Here is an 18,387-nt window from a genome sequence, read left to right on the forward strand (position 1 = left end):
GACAAGTGTATTTCTCAAGGACCATTGTGCCACAGACTTCTGGGTGTCCTGTACTTTAAGGGCTATAAATTATATTGTTTCTTTTTCTATTTTGAAGAGATGATATATTGGAAATCATTGAGAACCCACAGCTAAATCTCCAATGAGCGCCATCTTAAAGTGTAGGAAAGTTTTCCGCACCATGCTAGTCTATGGGCATACAGCCCACTGGTGTAATATCACCTATAGATGTGTGTGCCAGTGCCGTCAGCCCAGGACTACGTCTCTCTCTCTCTAGTCTTGTCATTCCGGCCTCTATAGGGGTCTAGGCTACAGATGGGGGGAGGGATACACTGCTGCCATATGTGAGGTCCTGTCCATACACTTAGCAGTATATAACGCCCCCTATGGCATGCTGGTGTACTGCCATACACTTGTGACTACTTGCCCATGTATTTGGTGGGGGTGTTGGGTCCCTAGAGGAAACAATTACACAATACAGCTATACAAATGGAAACCCCAGTTTATTTTTATTACCTTTTTGGACATCTATGTCAGTTCATTCGGATACATTGCTTTGGTGAAAAAAATAAAGTCTGATATTTACCCCTGTTGTACTTTTGGTGTTTTTAATGAGACTAAAATTTTGTGCAGCCCAGAAAAACCTCCACCTGCTCAAAAAAAATAGTGCAGATGATGCAGTGATGGGACAGCGCCACCTACTGTCAGTTCAATGTAAGCACTGTAATGTATTTCCCAACAAATGGAAGCAGCTGTGTGTCCAAGTATGATCACAAACTTTTCAACAAATTTAGAGATAAAGGGAGAAAACCAGTGAAGTGATAACATTATGAACTGAAGCGATAAAACCTGGCCTAGGCTATTTTACACCCCCTGGTATAGAATATATCCCCTGGGGTATACTGCAGCCTGGGCTAGAACTGAGAAGACCAGTGACATGATACCTTGGAGGGATATAGTCTGGTCTAGACTGTTTTACACCCCCTAATATAGAGTTTATCCCCTGGGATATACTGTGGCCTGGGCCAGGGGTGAGAAAACCAGTGAAGTAATAACATTATGGTCTGGAGAGATATAGCATGGCCTCGGCTGTTTTACTCCCCCAGGTATATAGTTTATTCCCTGGGGTAAACTGTGGCCTGGTTCAACATTAGATGGATATATTCTGGCCTGGATGGGTATACTCTGGCCTAGGCTATGTTACACCCCCGGGTATAGTTTGGCCTAGGCTATTTTATACCCCGTGGTATAGTTTAGTCTAGGCTTTTTTATACCCCGTGGTATAGTTTAGTCTAGGCTATTTTACACACCGGGTATAGTTTGGTCTAGGCCAGTGCTTCTCAAACTTTTTCTACTGGAGCCTCACCCAACAGACCAAGGCAATACATGGGCCTGACCAAACTGACCAAGAGGGTACCTGGGCCTTACCATATGTGATGAAAGTCCATTTAAAAGCTGAAAATAACACTAGGTCTAGCTTTTATCTGTCTCCCAAGCTCTATATACTAATAAAGCAAGTACGAAATAAATTAATAATGTTGCTAAAATGGAGATTTTTGCAAACAGCAATAGGACTGTGCAGTTTTGTGAAAACTGGCTCCCCAGCTGGGCCTCACCAACAACTAGGGGGCGCCCTAACTGTTTGAAGCACTGTCTAGGCGATTTTACACACTGGGTATAATTTGGCCTAGGCTATTTAATAACCAGGGGTATTCTCTGGCCTAGGCCAATTTATACCACGGTTATACTCTGGCCTAGGCCAAACTATGCCCGGGTATAATCTGGACGCGGGTTAATCTGGCCTGCTACACCGTGAAAAAAAATCAGATAGGCAGGGGATGCAGGAAAATAATAAACAAAGTAAACTTACCCGTCCTCATGCCCCTTATCACCGCTCCCAGGTCCAGCTGCAACATCATATACCTAGCTAAGGGCCCTTTTACACAGAACGATTATCTGACAGATTATCTGCCAAAGATTTGAAGCCAAAACCAGGAAAAAACTATAAACAGAGATCAGGTCATACAGGAAAGCCTGAGATTTCTCCTCTTTTCAAATCTAGTCCTGGCTTTGGCTTCAAATCTTTGGCAGATAATCTTTCTGTGTAAAAGTGATTGCCCGCTCAGCTAATCAGTGACTGGGGTGGAATACGGCCCCAGTCACTAACTGGCTGATCGAGCAATCGCTTAAACAGGCCGCGACATTGCTGTTGGAAGAGCCGACTACGTGACGTAACTGGATTCCACACGAAAATGACATCCAGAGTCCATCAACAAAACCTGGGAGCGGTGCTGCAGAGGCACAGGGATAGGTAATTTTATTTTCTAGCAACCCCCTGCCTTCCTGATTTTTTTTTTTTTTTTTTTTTTTAATTCATCCACTGCATTTAATTTAGGGCGATTGGCTCCAACAAATGGCTGTGATCACCCTTCTCCTCTGCCCAGTATCTGCCCAGTACAACTTCACAACATTTATCAATTAGATTTGCACAAATGAAGAAACATTATAGAAGAAAAAAATTTAGTATTTATTATAAACTTTTACAAAGGTTATTTGAGAGTCCAAAACGGTTTGACTTTGGGCCACTCCAGGGAGCGGAGTGCCCTCTAGGTCTTCATCCTTTATCCCTCTCCAGGATGTGGAAGCTGGACTTCTGTGGCTAGAGGACACCAGGTCACTCCACAAGTGTGGTCCCTGTGTGGGTATCAGATTGTCCTAAGAGCCAGATAAAGCCAGTGGGAGGTGGTCAGAAAGCTGAGTGAATCACAAGAGAGAATCAGCACAGAAGCAGGGATGAGGCAGCAGCGTAGTCAGTCAGGTGCAGGATTGGGAACGGTGGCTTCAGGTGCAGGTCAATCAAACGGGAGAGGCAGACGGCTCAGATTGGGTCAGCAGGCAGGTGTAGTCAATCAGATGCAGGATCAGGCAGATGGCTTCGGATGAAGGTCGGCCAGTCAACAACAGGAGAGGCAGTTGGCTCAGATTGGGTCAGCAGACAAGCATAGTCAATCAGGTGCAGGATCAGACAAGAGGTTAGGGATGCCGGTTGGACGTTCAGCAATGGGAGAGGCAGACGGCTCAGATCACGGCAGCAGGTAAGCATAGTCAGTCAGGTGCAGGATCAGGCAGGTGGCTTCAGGTGCAGGTCAATCAGCAATGGGAGAGGCAGACGGCTCAGATTGGATCATCGGGCTAGTGTAGTCAAACAGATGCAGGATTGGGGCAGGTGGCTTCAGATGCAGGTCAGACATTCAGCAACGGAAAAGGCAGATGGCTCAGATCGGGTCAGCAGGCAAGTGTAGTCTACCAGGTGCAGGATCAGGCAGGTGGCTTCAGATGAAGGTTGGCCAGTCAACAGCGGGAGAGGCAGACGCTCAGATCGGGTCATCAGACAAGCATAGTCAGTCAGGTGCAGGATCAGACAGGTGGCTTCGGATATATCTCCTACAAATAAAGGACACTAATTTAATCAATATACATAATCTTTATTGACAAATTCCATAAAATACATGATTCACATAATAAAAGCCAATAGCCATGCACATGGGACCAATAAACACACAGGATGAATAAAACAATATTGCACAAGAACTGGTAAAACTATTGCACAGAAGTCTGTAGAAGGTCACAGTTCATTGCACGATCCCCCATATATTCTATAACACAAAGCCACTTGGCCCAAATATAACCAAAAGGAGGTAAAATAGCATACTGGTCATAGTACCTGTGGTCTGATGTGTGTGCACGCTCCCCTCCCTGGCTTAGGATGCAGGTCGGACATTGGATCGGGTGAGCAGGCGTCTGTAGTCAGTCAGGTGCAGGATCAGGCAGGTGGCTTCGGATGCAGGTCAGACAGACAGTAACAGGATAGGCAGACGGCTCAGATCAGGTCAGCAGGCTAGTATAGCCAATCTGGTACAGGATCTGGCAGGTGGCTTCAATGCAGCTCGGACAGTCACCAACGGGAGAGGCAGACGGTTTAGACTGGGTTAGCAGGCAAGGGTAGTCAATCTAGTGCAGGATTAGGCCGGGGGTTTCGGATATATCTCCTACAAATAAAGGACACTAATTTAATCAATATACATAATCTTTATTGACAAATTCCATAAAATACATGATTCACATAATAAAAACAAATAGCCACACACATGGAACCAATCAACACGCAGGATGAGTAAAACATTATTGCACAGAAGTCTGTAGAAGGTCACAGATCATTGCACGATCCCCCACATATATTCTATTACACAAAGCCACTTGGCCAAAATATAACCAAAAGGAGGTAAAATAGCATACTGGTCATAATACCTGTGGTCTGAAGTGTGTGCACGCTCCCCTCCCTGGCTGCACGCCGTACATTGGATCGGGTCAGCAGGCTTCTGTAGTCAGTCAGGTGCAGGATACGGCAGGCGGCTTCAGATGCAGCTTGGCCAGTCAACAACGGGAGAGGCAGACACACAGATCGGATCAGCAGGCAAGTGTAGTCAATCAGGTGTAGTATCAGAAAAGTGGCTTTGGATGGAGGTCGGACAGTCAACAACAGGAGAGGCAGATGGCTCAGATCGGGTCAGCAGGTAGGCATAGTCAATCAGATGCAGGATAAGGCAGGTGTGTTGTCCCACTAGGAGTGTTGCTGCCGTTCACAGCCTTCTTACAAGTCTGTACGTGTTGTGGTCTTATTGAGGTCAAAGTAGTATTTAAAGATGACCACAAGATGTCGCTATATTATGTGTATAAGTATGAATGCTGCACAGCTGAAGTGTCTCCAAGGGTTATTGTGTTTTTGCACCAGAATCTGCTAGCCAGTAGGGTTCTTGTTTTCTTTTGTCCTATCACCTCTTCTCTTTCCGCTCTACTGTTACAGTCTTTCCACCCAACCACAGCGCACCTTACATGCTGGATTGGAAGTTAGTCCCTTGGGTAAAGGAGGAGTCTTAATCAGGATTCCTTTCAGGAAGGACGCAGACCAGATAGCTCTCCACAGTGGTTCTACTTGGGCCCTGGCCCTCTGCCAGGTCCCCCCGAGAAGAGAAGAGTAGTCTTAGTCAGTGCCCCACATGGGTAGGACACAGGACAGTGCTTTGCTTATAACTTAGCGACAAGGAATTACAACCGTGCAGGACAGTATTCAATACAAGAGCCAAAGAGCTAGGAACTGATCTGGGTGGAGCAAAGTTACTAGAAAGTCTATAAACTCCATCTCGCAGCGCGAGTGTCAGCAGGAAGCCCTCAGCACTCTGCTCAGCCCAGGTAACTAGATCTGGGGCCTGTGTCACCTATTAGTACGGTTCAGACAATGCTAGTGGGCATAAGGTGGTGTGAAGACTATAAGGAAGTCAATACACAGGCACAGGTTTTCTCTTTATCATTCTTCTTGTTCTGAAAGTATTCTTCTCTAGACTCCAAGATAGCGGCAGAGCACATTACTGCTTGGGTTGATACTCTCACGGCATTCTTCACCTACGCTAGGCTACCTCAGTACAACGCTACCAACTCTACTACATCCTACTCAGCCCTTATCACGCAGATCTGGTGGTTCTTTGTTATTTATTGGAACTTTATCAAGTGTACCTCTCATCTGTATTACCTGTTGCACATTTGCCAATAGTAAACCAAGTCAACGTCATACAAGGAGTCTGTGATTATTCACTACCACCTGCACAGCATTTACACCGCAACCTTGGGACATTTCCCCTTTCTGTGGATGGCGGGTCCTACTATTCAGGAGGGTCACTACACCGCTCTGGCCACCCGTGACTACATCACCCGTGACAACACTATACCAAGGGACCCGGTAGCAACCCAACAGGACACCGAACACAGGGGAAAAGGGTACAACCGGCCTTACTCCTTAAAAGCAGATGTGCCATCACACCTGTGTGTCCACCTGGCACTGGCGTCACATGACAAACCCTTAAGGTCTGGCGGTATCTCGGCCATCCACCACAAGAAGTGGCGTCACACTTCCATCTAGCAAGTGACCGGCTGTCCCACCGCTACAACATCATCCGGGGGCTCTCCACACTTAGATCAGGTCAGCAGGTGAGTGTAGTCAATCTAGTCCAGGATCAGGCAGGTGCCTTCTGATATATCGCCTACAAATAAAGGACAATAATTTAATCAATATACATAATCTTTGGTAACAAATTTCATACAATACATGATTCACATAATAAAAGCCAATAGCCATGCACATGGGACCAATCAACACACAGGATGAATAAAACAATATTGCATAAGAACTGGTAAAACTATTGCACAGAAGTCTGTAGAAGGTCACAGATCATTGCATGATCCCCCATATATTCTATTACACAAAGCCACTTGGCCCAAATATAACCAAAAGGAGGTAAAATAGCATACTGGTCATAATACCTGTGGTCTGATGTGTGTGCACGCACCCCTCCCTGGCTTCGGATGCAGGTCGGACATTGGATCGGGTCAGCAGGCTTCTGTAGTCAGTCAGGGGCAGGATCAGGCAGGCGGCTTCGGATACAGGTCAGACAGTCACCAATGGGAGATGAAGACGCTCAGATCGGGTCAGCAGGCAAGCGTAAATAGATAAACAGACACAGGTCAGGAGACATGGAATAGCAAATTCAAGGACATAAGGAATCAACAATGCACAGGCAAGGAGGAACAGGCGGACTAGCTTTACATAGATTCAAAAGAAATAAGATAGAAGGACCTATAGAATTTATGGCTTTTCCCGCTGACTCCTCTTAGTGCCAAGGGAGTCTTGTCATCCATTTACCGATGTAAAAAAGGGGCCTCCATCTACCCCATGTGAGGCAAATAAATCCTCATGGAGGAGGAAAGGTAATACAGTTTTAGTTACCTGGATAACCCTTTTAAGGGCACCTCCTCCGCACTACTTTGGTTTTCTGTTAGTTTTATCCTTGTTACTAATGATAAAGTGGGCCTCCTCCTGCCCCATATGAGGTAAATGATTCCTCCAGATCTTATGGGCGCCTCATTTACCTGTAGATCTTTTAGGCGCCTCCTCCAGACACCTCTAGATGTTAAGGGGGTCTTATCCTCCAGTTTATAATGTTAAAGTGGGGCTCCTCCTTCCCCTCTATGAGGCAAATGATCCCTCCAGATCTTCTGGGCGCCTCATTTGCCTCTAGATGCTATGGGCGCCTCCTCCATGCTCCACTAGATGTTAAGTGGGGGTCTTCTCCTCCAGTTTATAATGTTAAAGTTCGGCTCCTCCTTCCCCTCTATGAGGCAAATGATTCCTCCAGATCTTCTGGGCGCCTCATTTGCCTCTTGATGTTAAAGGGGTTATCTGGGTAGCTTAAAAGGTATTTCCTTTCCTCCATCACCATCCTCTCACTTCCAGTTTGGTCACATCTCATCCCGACACCTTCTAACCTGGCACAAGTCTGAGACAGTAGATCAGGTACTATGGTGCGATCACCACATGTGGGTGAAACTCACCGCCAGCAGTGACCAATGTACACACAATGTTCTGATGACATCGGGAGCATCGTGTGTACATTGGCTGCCACTAATTCCACCCACATGCGACATTCGCAACCTAGTACCTGCCCCACTGTCTCAGCTCGCCGCACTTTATGCCAGGTCAGAAGGTGTTGGTCTGAGAAGAGACCAAACCGGAAGTGAGATGCTGGTGTGGGAGGAAAGGCAACACCTGTTTAGTTTCCTGGATAACCCCTTTATGGGCGCCTCCTCCAGACCCTTCTAGATGTTAAGGGGGTCTTCTCCTCCAGTTTGTGATATTAAAGTGGGGCTCCTCCTTCCCCTCTATGAGGCAAATGATTCCTCCAGATCTTCTGGGCGCCTCATTTGCCTCTTGATGTTAAAGGGGTTATCTGGGCAGCTGACAAGGTATTTCCTTTCCTCCATCACCATCCTCTCACTTCCAGATTGGTCACATCTCATCCCGACACCTTCTAACCTGGCACAAGTCTGAGACAGTAGGTCAGGCACTATGGTGTGATCACCACATGTGGGTGAAACTCACCGCCAGCAGTGACCAATGTACACACAATGTTCTGATGACATCGGGAGCATCGTGTGTACATTGGCTGCCACTAATTCCACCCACATGCGACATTCGCAACCTAGTACCTGCCCCACTGTCTCAGCTCACCGCACTTTATGCCAGGTCAGAAGGTGTTGGTCTGAGAAGAGACCAAACCGGAAGTGAGATGCTGGTGTGGGAGGAAAGGCAACACCTGTTTAGTTACCTGGATAACCCCTTTATGGGCGCCTCCTCCAGACCCTTCTAGATGTTATGTGGGGTCCTCTCCTCCAGTTTGTGATATTAAAGTGGGGCTCCTCCTTCCCCTCTATGAGGCAAATGATTCCTCCAGATCTTCTGGGCGCCTCATTTGCCTCTTGATGTTAAAGGGGTTATCTGGGCAGCTGACAAGGTATTTCCTTTCCTCCATCACCATCCTCTCACTTCCAGTTTGGTCACATCTCATCCCGACACCTTCTAACCTGGCACAAGTCTGAGACAGTAGATCAGGTACTATGGTGCGATCACCACATGTGGGTGAAACTCACCGCCAGCAGTGACCAATGTACACACAATGTTCTGATGACATCGGGAGCATCGTGTGTACATTGGCTGCCACTAATTCCACCCACATGCGACATTCGCAACCTAGTACCTGCCCCACTGTCTCAGCTCACCGGACTTTATGCCAGGTCAGAAGGTGTTGGTCTGAGAAGAGACCAAACCGGAAGTGAGATGCTGGTGTGGGAGGAAAGGCAACACCTGTTCAGTTACCTGGATAACCCCTTTATGGGCGCCTCCTCCAGACCCTTCTAGATGTTATGTGGGGTCCTCTCCTCCAGTTTGTGATGTTAAATTGGGGTTCCTCCTTCCCCTCTATGAGGTAAATGTGTCCTCCAGATGTTTTGGGCACCTCATTTACCTCCTTGATGTTATTGGCGCCTCCTCCTCCAGACAACTCCAGGTGGTCGGGTGTTTTCTCCTCACACTGGCGGCGCGGTGTTACCTAGATGGGAGATATAGCAAGCCAAGTGTTAACAGAATATAAACATGATATAACTTTAGTATTCATCACAGTTTACAGATATAATCTCCCTATAGAAATACGCTCAGGATAACAGTGATCTGCGGCCTGAGGTGTGATGAGATTTTGGTTACTCACCTTTACTCATCCCTGATGGTGCAGCCGCAGCAGAAAAGCGCCCGCAGTCTATAAGGGAGAGAGAAAAACCAGCATGACTTTCCTGAGATCAGACAGGTCTTCTGGTGACACAGGGCTGATGGGAGAATAGACTGGAGAGAGGGGCAGCAGCGCTATCCTAGTGGGTGGGATACAGGGAGACTATGGCGGCACTATGTTACTTATTTGGTTGTATGAGGTACATGAGGCCTTTGCTGGGTTATTATATGTCAGAGATATGTGGACTATGCACCGCCTATATTATAGGGTGCTCTGTAGATGACAGGAATATGAATAGTACCAACAAAAAAAGAAAGAAAGGGCCTGTCATATATACTCACTGGTGTGCCATGGAGGCATGTCATATATATGTGGGGTGCCAGTGAGTTTATATGACAGGCCTTTCCTATCTTTTTTGTTATTATATGTGACTGATAACAGGCTCGGACTGGGCCACCGGGGGGCCGGGGAAATCCCCGGTGGGCCCCGAGCTGGAGTGGGCTCCCTGCTCCTAGGGGGGCCGGGGGCCGCACCTCCCTTTTTAACTGGAAGCGATCGCAACAATCGCTTCCAGTTAAATGTAAGCATTGTCCTGATTGACAGGGCGGGAAGCCGTAGGCTTCCCGCCCTGTCAATCACTCTTGTGACCGCAAGCAGAGATTTGCTTGCGATTACAAGAGTGTCGCAAGCTCCGTTGCGAAGTCCCGGCAGCGCCATCACTGACCTCGTGTGTGCCGCGGCGGCTAGGACTTCCGGGTCATGGAGCGCATACCGGAAGTCCCAGCCACCGCGGCGCACACTGAGGTCAGTGATGGCGCTGCCGGGACTTCACATCGGAGCTGCTCATCTGTCAGGAGAAGAGAGAAGAGGAGGCCAGCGACCGACGGGGGAGCGTGTGGTTAGGTGAGTTGTCTTGTGTTTTTTTTTCTTTTTATCAGGGGGGGCTGTATACAGGGGGGAGGACAACATAGGGGGGCTATATACAGGAGGAGGACAACATAGGGGGGCTATATACAGGGGGAGGACAACATAAGGGGGGCTATATACAGGGGAAGGACAACATAGGGGGCTATATAAAGGGGGAGGACAACATAACGGGGGCTGTGTACAGGGGGAGGACAACATAAGGGGCTATATACAGGGGGAGGACAACATAAGGGGGGCTATATAAAGGGGGAGGACAACATAAGGGGGGCTATATACAGTGGGAGGACAACATAAGGGGGGCTATATACAGGGGGAGGACAACATAAGGGGGGCTATATAAAGGGGGAGGACAACATAACGGGGCTGTGTACAGGGGGAGGACAACATAAGGAGGGCTATATACAGGGGGAGGACAACATAAGGGGGGCTGTATACAGGGGAGGACAACATAAGGGGGGCTGTATACAGGGGAGGACAACATAAGGGGGGCTGTATACAGGGGGAGGACAACATAAGGGGGGCTGTATACAGGGGGAGGACAACATAAGGGGGGCTGTATACAGGGAAGGACAACATAGGGGGGCTATATACAGGGGGAGGACAATATAAGGGGGGCTATATACAGTGGGAGGACAACATAAGGGGGGCTGTGTACAGGGGGAGGACAACATAAGGGGGGCTATATACAGGGGAGGACAACATAAGGGGGGCTGTATACAGGGGAGGACAACATAAGGGGGGCTGTATACAGGGGGAGGACAACATAAGGGGGGCTGTATACAGGGGGAGGACAACATAAGGGGGGCTGTATACAGGGAAGGACAACATAGGGGGGCTATATACAGGGGGAGGACAATATAAGGGGGGCTATATACAGGGGGAGGACAACATATGGGGCTGTATACAGGGGAAGAACAACATAAGGGGGGCTATATACAGGGGAAGGACAACATAAGGGGCTGTATACAGGGGAAGGAAAACAAGGGGGCTATGTGGGGCAAGGACAACATAAGGGGGGGCTATACGGGGAAATAGACAACATAAGGGGCTAAATGGGGGGTAGGGATGGACAACATAAGGGGGCTATCTATATGGGGGATGGATAACACAAGTGGGCCATTTATAAGGGGGACAACACAGGGGCCATCTATAAGGGACACTGTATGGGGGCAGGAGGACAACACTGAGGAGGCATCTATAAAGGGCACTACACAGAGGGGGACAACAATGGGGGGGCATCTCTAAGGGTAACTATAGGGCATGCACAGAGGGGGGCATCTACTTTAGTGGACAACACAGAGGGGTCATCTATAAGGGGACTACACAGAGGGGGCCATATACTATAGGGCAGGAATAGGGAACATTGGCTCTCCAGCTGTTGCAAAACTACAGCTTTAGCTGTGGCTGTCCAGGCATGATGGGAGTTGTAGTTTTGCAACAGCTGGAGAGCCGAGGTTCTCTACCCCTGATATAGGGAATGCACAGAGGTTGTCATCTACTGTAAGGGGATTACACAGAGGGGGGTTTCTACTATAGTAGATGCACACAGGGCCATCTATATGGAGGACTGAACAAGGGGCCATCTACAAGGTGTCTACACATTATATATATATATATATATATATATATATATATATATATATAGGGCTAACCACTGAGAGAAGGTGTAAAGGGGCCAATACAGATGTGCAGTGTGTATAGAGATGAGGATGGTGCCAGAGTGAGGAGACTAATATGTCTGTCTGGCAGATTCTGTGGATTCGTGGCTCCACAGAAGTTCTCATAACGGCCTAGGACAGATGTAGAAGAAGATGAAAAGGAAAGAACTCCAATCAGAAAAGACGTCTCCTGTGAGTCACCTGATATAACTGCACAGTAATGTATATGGTGTATAGAGCCTGTGTAGAGCTGGGGATACTTCTATATGACTGGATGAGGGGATATTGATCTTTGTTCAGAGGATTTTATTCAGTAGCAGCGGTGGTGTTAGTCAGTATGTGGTGGTGTTAGTCAGTATGTGGTGGTGTTAGTCAGTATGTGGTGGTGTTATTTGTTACTTGTAATCTGGTGCGGTGTTCATTGGTCTTAGTATACCAGATTTGGTCAGTAACAATATGGTAGCAATGGTTGAGGTGTGGCGGTAATATTTCCCCCTTGTATACTGGTAATATTGGTCATAGTATACAGGATTTGGTCAGTAACAGTATAGCAGTGATATGTATGGTGATACTATTTCCCTCCTGTATACTGGTTTATTGGTAATATCGGTCTTGATAGACAGGATTTGGTCAGTTACTGTATAGCGGTAATATGTGTGGGGATATTTGCTCTTTGTATACTGGTGTTATTGGTAGCTGTATGACTTGTATCTAAGTATACAGTGTTATCATGCAAAGAATATTGTCTTATAGCCCAATTACACCGGCCAATAATTGGTAACAAGCGCTCCTAGGAAGCCTATTCAGCCGATGATCGGCCCATGTAAAAGTGCCAGAGATCTGCTGACATGCCAGCAAATGCCCCATAGTCGGCTGATTTGATCTTTTGTGCGGCTAAGATCATTGCTGTCGGCTGCACATCACCTGCCCTGCTGATTAGCAATCGTTTGCAGCCCTATGCTGCCCCATATCACCCTGTGTTAATGGACCCTTATTAATGTTACCATAGATAAGTATGGTGGCAGAAGGGTGGGCCCCAAGAATGATTTCCCCTGGTGGGCCCAAGGCACTCCAGTCCGACACTGACTGATAATATAATGTATAGGATATGCAGTGCAGTAATAGCCGTGTTGTCATGTACATGTATCATCACTTATATTTACCTGGAAAAGATGGATCTCCTGCTGCTTCTGCTGCTGCTTCTGCTGGGGGAAATGACCAAGAAATGGTCAGAAATAAGTGGTTAGTGTGAGGAAAGCAGAATCACTGAGCACATTATATAGGAACAATATAAAGTATATGGAGGAGGACTGGGGGGACACAAGAGCTTACACACTAGGACTGGGGGGGGGGGGGGGACACAAGAGCTTACACACTAGGAGGAGGGGCCACACAAGAGCTTACACACTAGGAGGACTGGGGGTGACACAGGAGCTTACACACTAGGAGGACTGGGGGTGACACAAGAGCTTACACACTAGGAGGACTGGGGGTGACACAAGAGCTTACACACTAGGAGGACTGGGGGGGGGACACAAGAGCTTACACACTAGGAGGACTGGGGGTGACACAAGAGCTTACACACTAGGAGGACTGGGGGGGGACACAAGAGCTTACACACTAGGACTGGGGGGGGGACACAAGAGCTTACACACTAGGACTGGGGGAGGGACACAAGAGCTTACACACTAGGAGGACTGGGGGGGGACACAAGAGCTTACACACTAGGAGGATGGGGGTGACACAAGAGCTTACACACTAGGAGGACTGGGGGTGACACAAGAGCTTACACACTAGGAGGACTGGGGGTGACACAAGAGCTTACACACTAGGAGAACTGGGGGTGACACAAGAGCTTACACACTAGCAGGACTGTGGGTGACACAAGAGCTTACACACTAGGAGGACTGGGGGGGACACAAGAGCTTACACACTAGGAGGACTGGGGGGGACACAAGAGCTTACACACTAGGAGGACGGGGGGGACACAAGAGATTGCACACTAGGAGGACTGAGGGTGACACAAGAGCTTACACACTAGGAGGACTGGGGGGGACACAGGAGCTTACACACTAGGAGGACTGGGGGGTGACACAAGAGCTTACACACTAGGAGGACTGGGGGTGACACAAGAGCTTACACACTAGGGAGGACTGGGGGGGACACAAGAGCTTACACACTAGGAGGACTGGGGGTGACACAAGAGCTTACACACTAGGAGGACTGGGGGGACACAAGAGCTCACACACTAGGAGGACTGGGGGTGACACAAGAGCTTGCACACTAGGAGGACTGGGGGACACACAAGAGCTTACACACTAGGAGGACTGGGGGGACACAAGAGCTTACACACTAGGAGGAGGGGCGACACAAGAGCTTACACACTAGGAGGACTGGGGGGTGACACAAGAGCTTACACACTAGGAGGAGTGGGGGGACACAAGAACTTACACACTAGGAGGAGTGGGGGGACACAAGAGCTTAAACACTAGGAGGACTGGGGGGTGACACAAGAGTTTACACACTAGGAGGAGTGGGGGGACACAAGAGCTTACACACTAGGAGGAGTGGGGGTGACACAAGAACTTACACACTAGGAGGAGTGGGGGTGACACAAGAGCTTACACACTAGGGAGGACTGGGGGGGGGACACAAGAGCTTACACACTAGGAGGCCTGGGGGGGGACACAAGAGCTTACACACTAGGAGGACTGGGGGTGACACAAGAGCTTACACACTAGGAGGACTGGGGGTGACACAAGAACTTACACACTAGGAGGAGTGGGGGTGACACAAGAGCTCACACACTAGGAGGAGTGGGGGACACACAAGAGCTTACACACTAGGAGGATGGGGGTGACACAAGAGCTTACACACTAGGAGGAGTGGGGGTGACACAAGAGCTTACACACTAGGAGGACTGGGGGGGACACAAGAGCTTACACACTAGGAGGACTGGGGGGGACACAAGAGCTTACAGACCAAGACTAATACATGATTGGCTTTGACTCTTTACCTGGGGGTCTCCACGGCCATCTCCTCTTCCTCCTCTTCTTCTTCAGCTCTGTATATAAAACATAAACCAGCTCATATATAAATATATAGTAATATTACTCATTATATAGTTTATTATAAAGGAAGTGTTTGGAAAGCTAATGGATTGAGCTGTACATTGCTTGGCCTTATAGTAAGATAGGTGGGATCTGTCTAGCATCTCAACACAACCAGTTTACATCAGATTACCCCTCCATGTTGTGAGCAGCTATAGGAAAGGCCAGGATCACGGAATCCCTATATGTTTGGTATGTTGATATTGAAGTAAATGGAGACATGTGATGCCACCTCCACCTAGAGCGCCCCCTGTCCTCTTTCTGTACAGGAAAAGAATTTACACAGTAATAGGCTTTGATTCCTCACCTAGGGGTGGCCACGATCTTCTCCTCTTCCTCCTCGGTGTCCTCTTCACTGTATATAGAACATAAATCGTCTCACTTATAAATATAGTGTTATATTACACTTTATATAGTTTATAGTGATGAGCGAATACTGTTCAATCGAATAGATATTCGATCGAATAGTAAGGTATTCGATCTATCGAATATTATCGAATAGTTTGCTGAATTTTCGATAAATCTTCGATAAGCGTTCAAATCCCCCAGCTCCTGGTTTTTACCTTCAAGTGGCCGAATAGATGGTTTTCAATAATCGAATACTTGTTCCCATAGACTTTAACGGGATTGAATATTCCATCGAATATTCGGGAGATATTTGTACGAATATTGAATATTCCAATATTTCACTATTCGCTCATCACTAATATTTTATTATAAAGGAAGTAATTGCAAAGATAATGGAATTAAATTAAATAAATGGAGACATATGATGCCACCTCCACCTAGAGCGCCCCCTGTCCTCTTTCTGTACTGGATGGTAAAGAAAACAATTCCTTGCATTCACAAAGTTAAAGGCTTTGATTCCTCACCTAGGGGTGAACACAAGCTCCTCCTCTTCCTCCTCGGTGTCCTCTTCCCTGTATATAGAACATAAACCGGCTCACATATAAATATATTGCTATATTACACCTTATATAGTTTATTATAAAGGAGATGATTGCAAAGTAATGAAATTAGCTGTACATTGCTGTATGTTTCAACCATATAGTACGATATATGTCAAGTACGGCCAACAAAAGTATAAAGTGTAATGGGGCCTTAAAGGGGTATTCCACTCAAACCTTACTTTTCATATTTTGCTGCCCTTGGTGAGACAATTCATTCCATACTTGTTATTATCTATTCAGTCTTCCTCCCCAGTTCTAAGCTGCTGCTTTCTGCTGAAGACACAAAAAACTGTGTAGTTGTGCAGGGCCGTATTTACCACTAGGCACCTGTGGTCCAGTGCCTAGGACAGCACCTTGCAGGGTCTCCCACCTCCTGTTTAGATTTGCCAGTAAATCTGGTGTCTTTTTGAAGGGGGGGGGGGGGGGCGTATGGTGGAATTGTTCCGGTCTGGTATGGCAGGGTTATCCAGTCATAGTATCAGAAAGTCTCACACACAGATTTTTGTGTTTTCAGCAGAAAGCAGCAACTCAGAACTGGGAAAAGGAGACTCAATAGGTAATAACAAGTATGAAAGGAATTGTTAGTCTCACTATGGGTAGAAAGATGTCAAATGTTATGTTTGATCCGATACCAGCCTATGCCACAGCTTAGTGTTGGGTGGACACGACTATGGTCAGAGCGATTGTTACAATGTTATATGCTTTCATTCCTCACCTGGTGGTGTCCTCTGTCTCTGTCTCCTCCTCTTCGTCTTCTTCGCTGTATATAGAATGTAAATCAGCTTGTATATTATTGTATTGTTATAGGGATTGTGTGGGACGTTTATAAACACTGATTACAATGGACTCTTCTATAAACCTATATAATTTCAGCTCTGCTGCTTCATCAGACTTACATGATGGTCCTCAGGCTGGGAGTCCACGTGTCCACTTCAAATCTGTCGGGACTATAACAGAGAACATATGTTTGGTTAGGAATAGAGATACTTTATTCTATTTGAATCTTACAGAGAATCTTTTTGTGATTTCTCCATAAAAACATTGGGGGAGATTTATCAAACATGGTGTAAAGTGAAACTGGTGCAGTTTCCCCTAGCAACCAATCAGATTCCACCTTTCTTTTTCCAAAGAGTCTGTGAAGAATGAAAGGTGGAATCTGATCTCATCCCTATGCCAAGAAGGTGCATTGTGGGATAGTTACCTGAACATCTTCGGGGTCTTCTTCACCTCCTGCTGCCATCTGTTATAGGACAAGAAAAACGAGAATAATATATATTATAAGGTGGTAAGAGCCAGTCCTGCGAGTGCTTCACATTGGGGGAGGTTCATTAAAACTAGTAAACAGAAAATACATAGTAATGCATAGTAACCAATGGGTGTGTATTCACATTGTGATTACTTTGTATTATTTTTGTTGCATTTTTGTACCTTAAAGGGGTCTTCCACTCAAACATAACTTCTGATACTGTATGTTGCTGCCCATGGTGAGACTAACAATTCCTTCAATACTTGTTATTACCTATTAAGTCTCCTTCCCCCAGTTTTCAGCTGCTGCTTTCTGCTGAAGAAACGAAAACTCTGTGAGCTTTTCTTTCCGTCTCCCCCTCCTCCCCCTCCCTTCTTAGACGTCTGATGTAAACAAGTGCCTGACTGGCTTTATCTGCAACATTGTAGCTTCTTTGTAATGCTGAGAGGGTTATTCTGAGGTCAAGTTGCTGATGAACTCACGGTCATTATCCCTCCTGGCATTATAAAGAAGTTACAATGTTGCAGATAAAGCCTGTCAGGGACTTGTTTCCATCATCTGTCTCAGAAGGGGGGAGGAGGGGGAAATGGAGAGAAAGGCCCACACACAGATTTTTGTGCCTTTAGCAGAAAGCAGCAACTCAGAACTTGGAGAAGGAAACTGAATAGATAATAACAAGTTGGGAAGGAATTGTTAGTCTCACTATGGGCAGCAACATGTCAAAAGTTATGTTTGAGCGGAATACCCCTTTAAGTGTACCTGTCATGACGACCCAGTGTCGGATCATCAGTGATTTCCTCTGTTAAACCGAAAGTTTGTGTCTCCTTGGATTACAACACACAATAAGACCATAATGTGCATGACCCCCACTGGATCTAATGGGGGACAGGTGCATTAGGGTCTGATTGTGTATTTGTATCCTAGGAGACCCGAACTTCTGGTTTAACAGAAGAAATCACTAATGATCCGACACCGGGCTGTCATGACAGGTACACTGTAAGGGACAAAATTGCAACAAAAATGATGGAAATCCCCTTTCATCTTGCAGTTACAAGTAATACAATATACACATAATAGAATATTGTACAGTGTATTACTATAAGATACTTACGCCCACTCCAGGATGTCCTCCTCGGTGTACTCCTCGCTCCTGTAAGAGACAGAATAGAGAAGATGCTGAGGACGCAACACGCAATATCGACACATTCACAACATGGCATCAGCATTAGTATTTATTTATTGAGCTCTCTTTACATTTCCAGGCCATGTTCACACATAGTATTTCCATCACTTAGGCTCACCCAAATTCTACATTTACAGTAAAGA

At 46.8% G+C, this 18,387-nt stretch overlaps 1 protein-coding gene across 1 annotated transcript; it reads right to left on the reverse strand.

Annotated features, from left to right (window-relative positions):
• Positions 1 to 3,141: 3,141 nt before the first annotated feature.
• LOC138770439 (prothymosin alpha-like) lies at positions 3,142 to 18,338 on the reverse strand. Its single transcript, XM_069949541.1, has 15 exons — positions 18,316 to 18,338; positions 18,173 to 18,211; positions 17,017 to 17,055; positions 16,712 to 16,762; positions 16,531 to 16,575; positions 15,738 to 15,785; positions 15,173 to 15,220; positions 14,772 to 14,819; positions 12,919 to 12,957; positions 9,153 to 9,200; positions 8,913 to 8,996; positions 6,376 to 6,486; positions 4,309 to 6,095; positions 3,725 to 4,049; positions 3,142 to 3,444 (listed from the first exon to the last, which is right to left on the reverse strand). The coding sequence occupies exons 1-10, from the start codon at positions 18,336 to 18,338 to the stop codon at positions 9,155 to 9,157; spliced, it is 426 nt and encodes a 141-aa protein (XP_069805642.1). The 3' UTR covers positions 3,142 to 3,444; positions 3,725 to 4,049; positions 4,309 to 6,095; positions 6,376 to 6,486; positions 8,913 to 8,996; positions 9,153 to 9,154.
• Between the last annotated feature and the right edge of the window lie 49 nt (positions 18,339 to 18,387).

This window comes from Dendropsophus ebraccatus, chromosome 13 (genome assembly GCF_027789765.1).
Source record: "Dendropsophus ebraccatus isolate aDenEbr1 chromosome 13, aDenEbr1.pat, whole genome shotgun sequence".
Classification (NCBI taxonomy): domain Eukaryota; kingdom Metazoa; phylum Chordata; class Amphibia; order Anura; family Hylidae; genus Dendropsophus; species Dendropsophus ebraccatus.

What these genes read in the sequence shown, in the direction of transcription:
- LOC138770439 (XM_069949541.1), bottom strand. Translation starts at nt 18,338, where the DNA reads ATGTGTGAACATGGCCTGGAAAT. An exon ending in AAGACCCCGAAGATGTTCAG is followed by an intron (nt 16,763 to 17,016) that starts GTAACTATCCCA and finishes TCTCTGTTATAG; the next exon opens with TCCCGACAGATTTGAAGTGG. An exon ending in AAGATCGTGGCCACCCCTAG is followed by an intron (nt 14,820 to 15,172) that starts GTGAGGAATCAA and finishes TTTTATATACAG; the next exon opens with AGCTGAAGAAGAAGAGGAGG.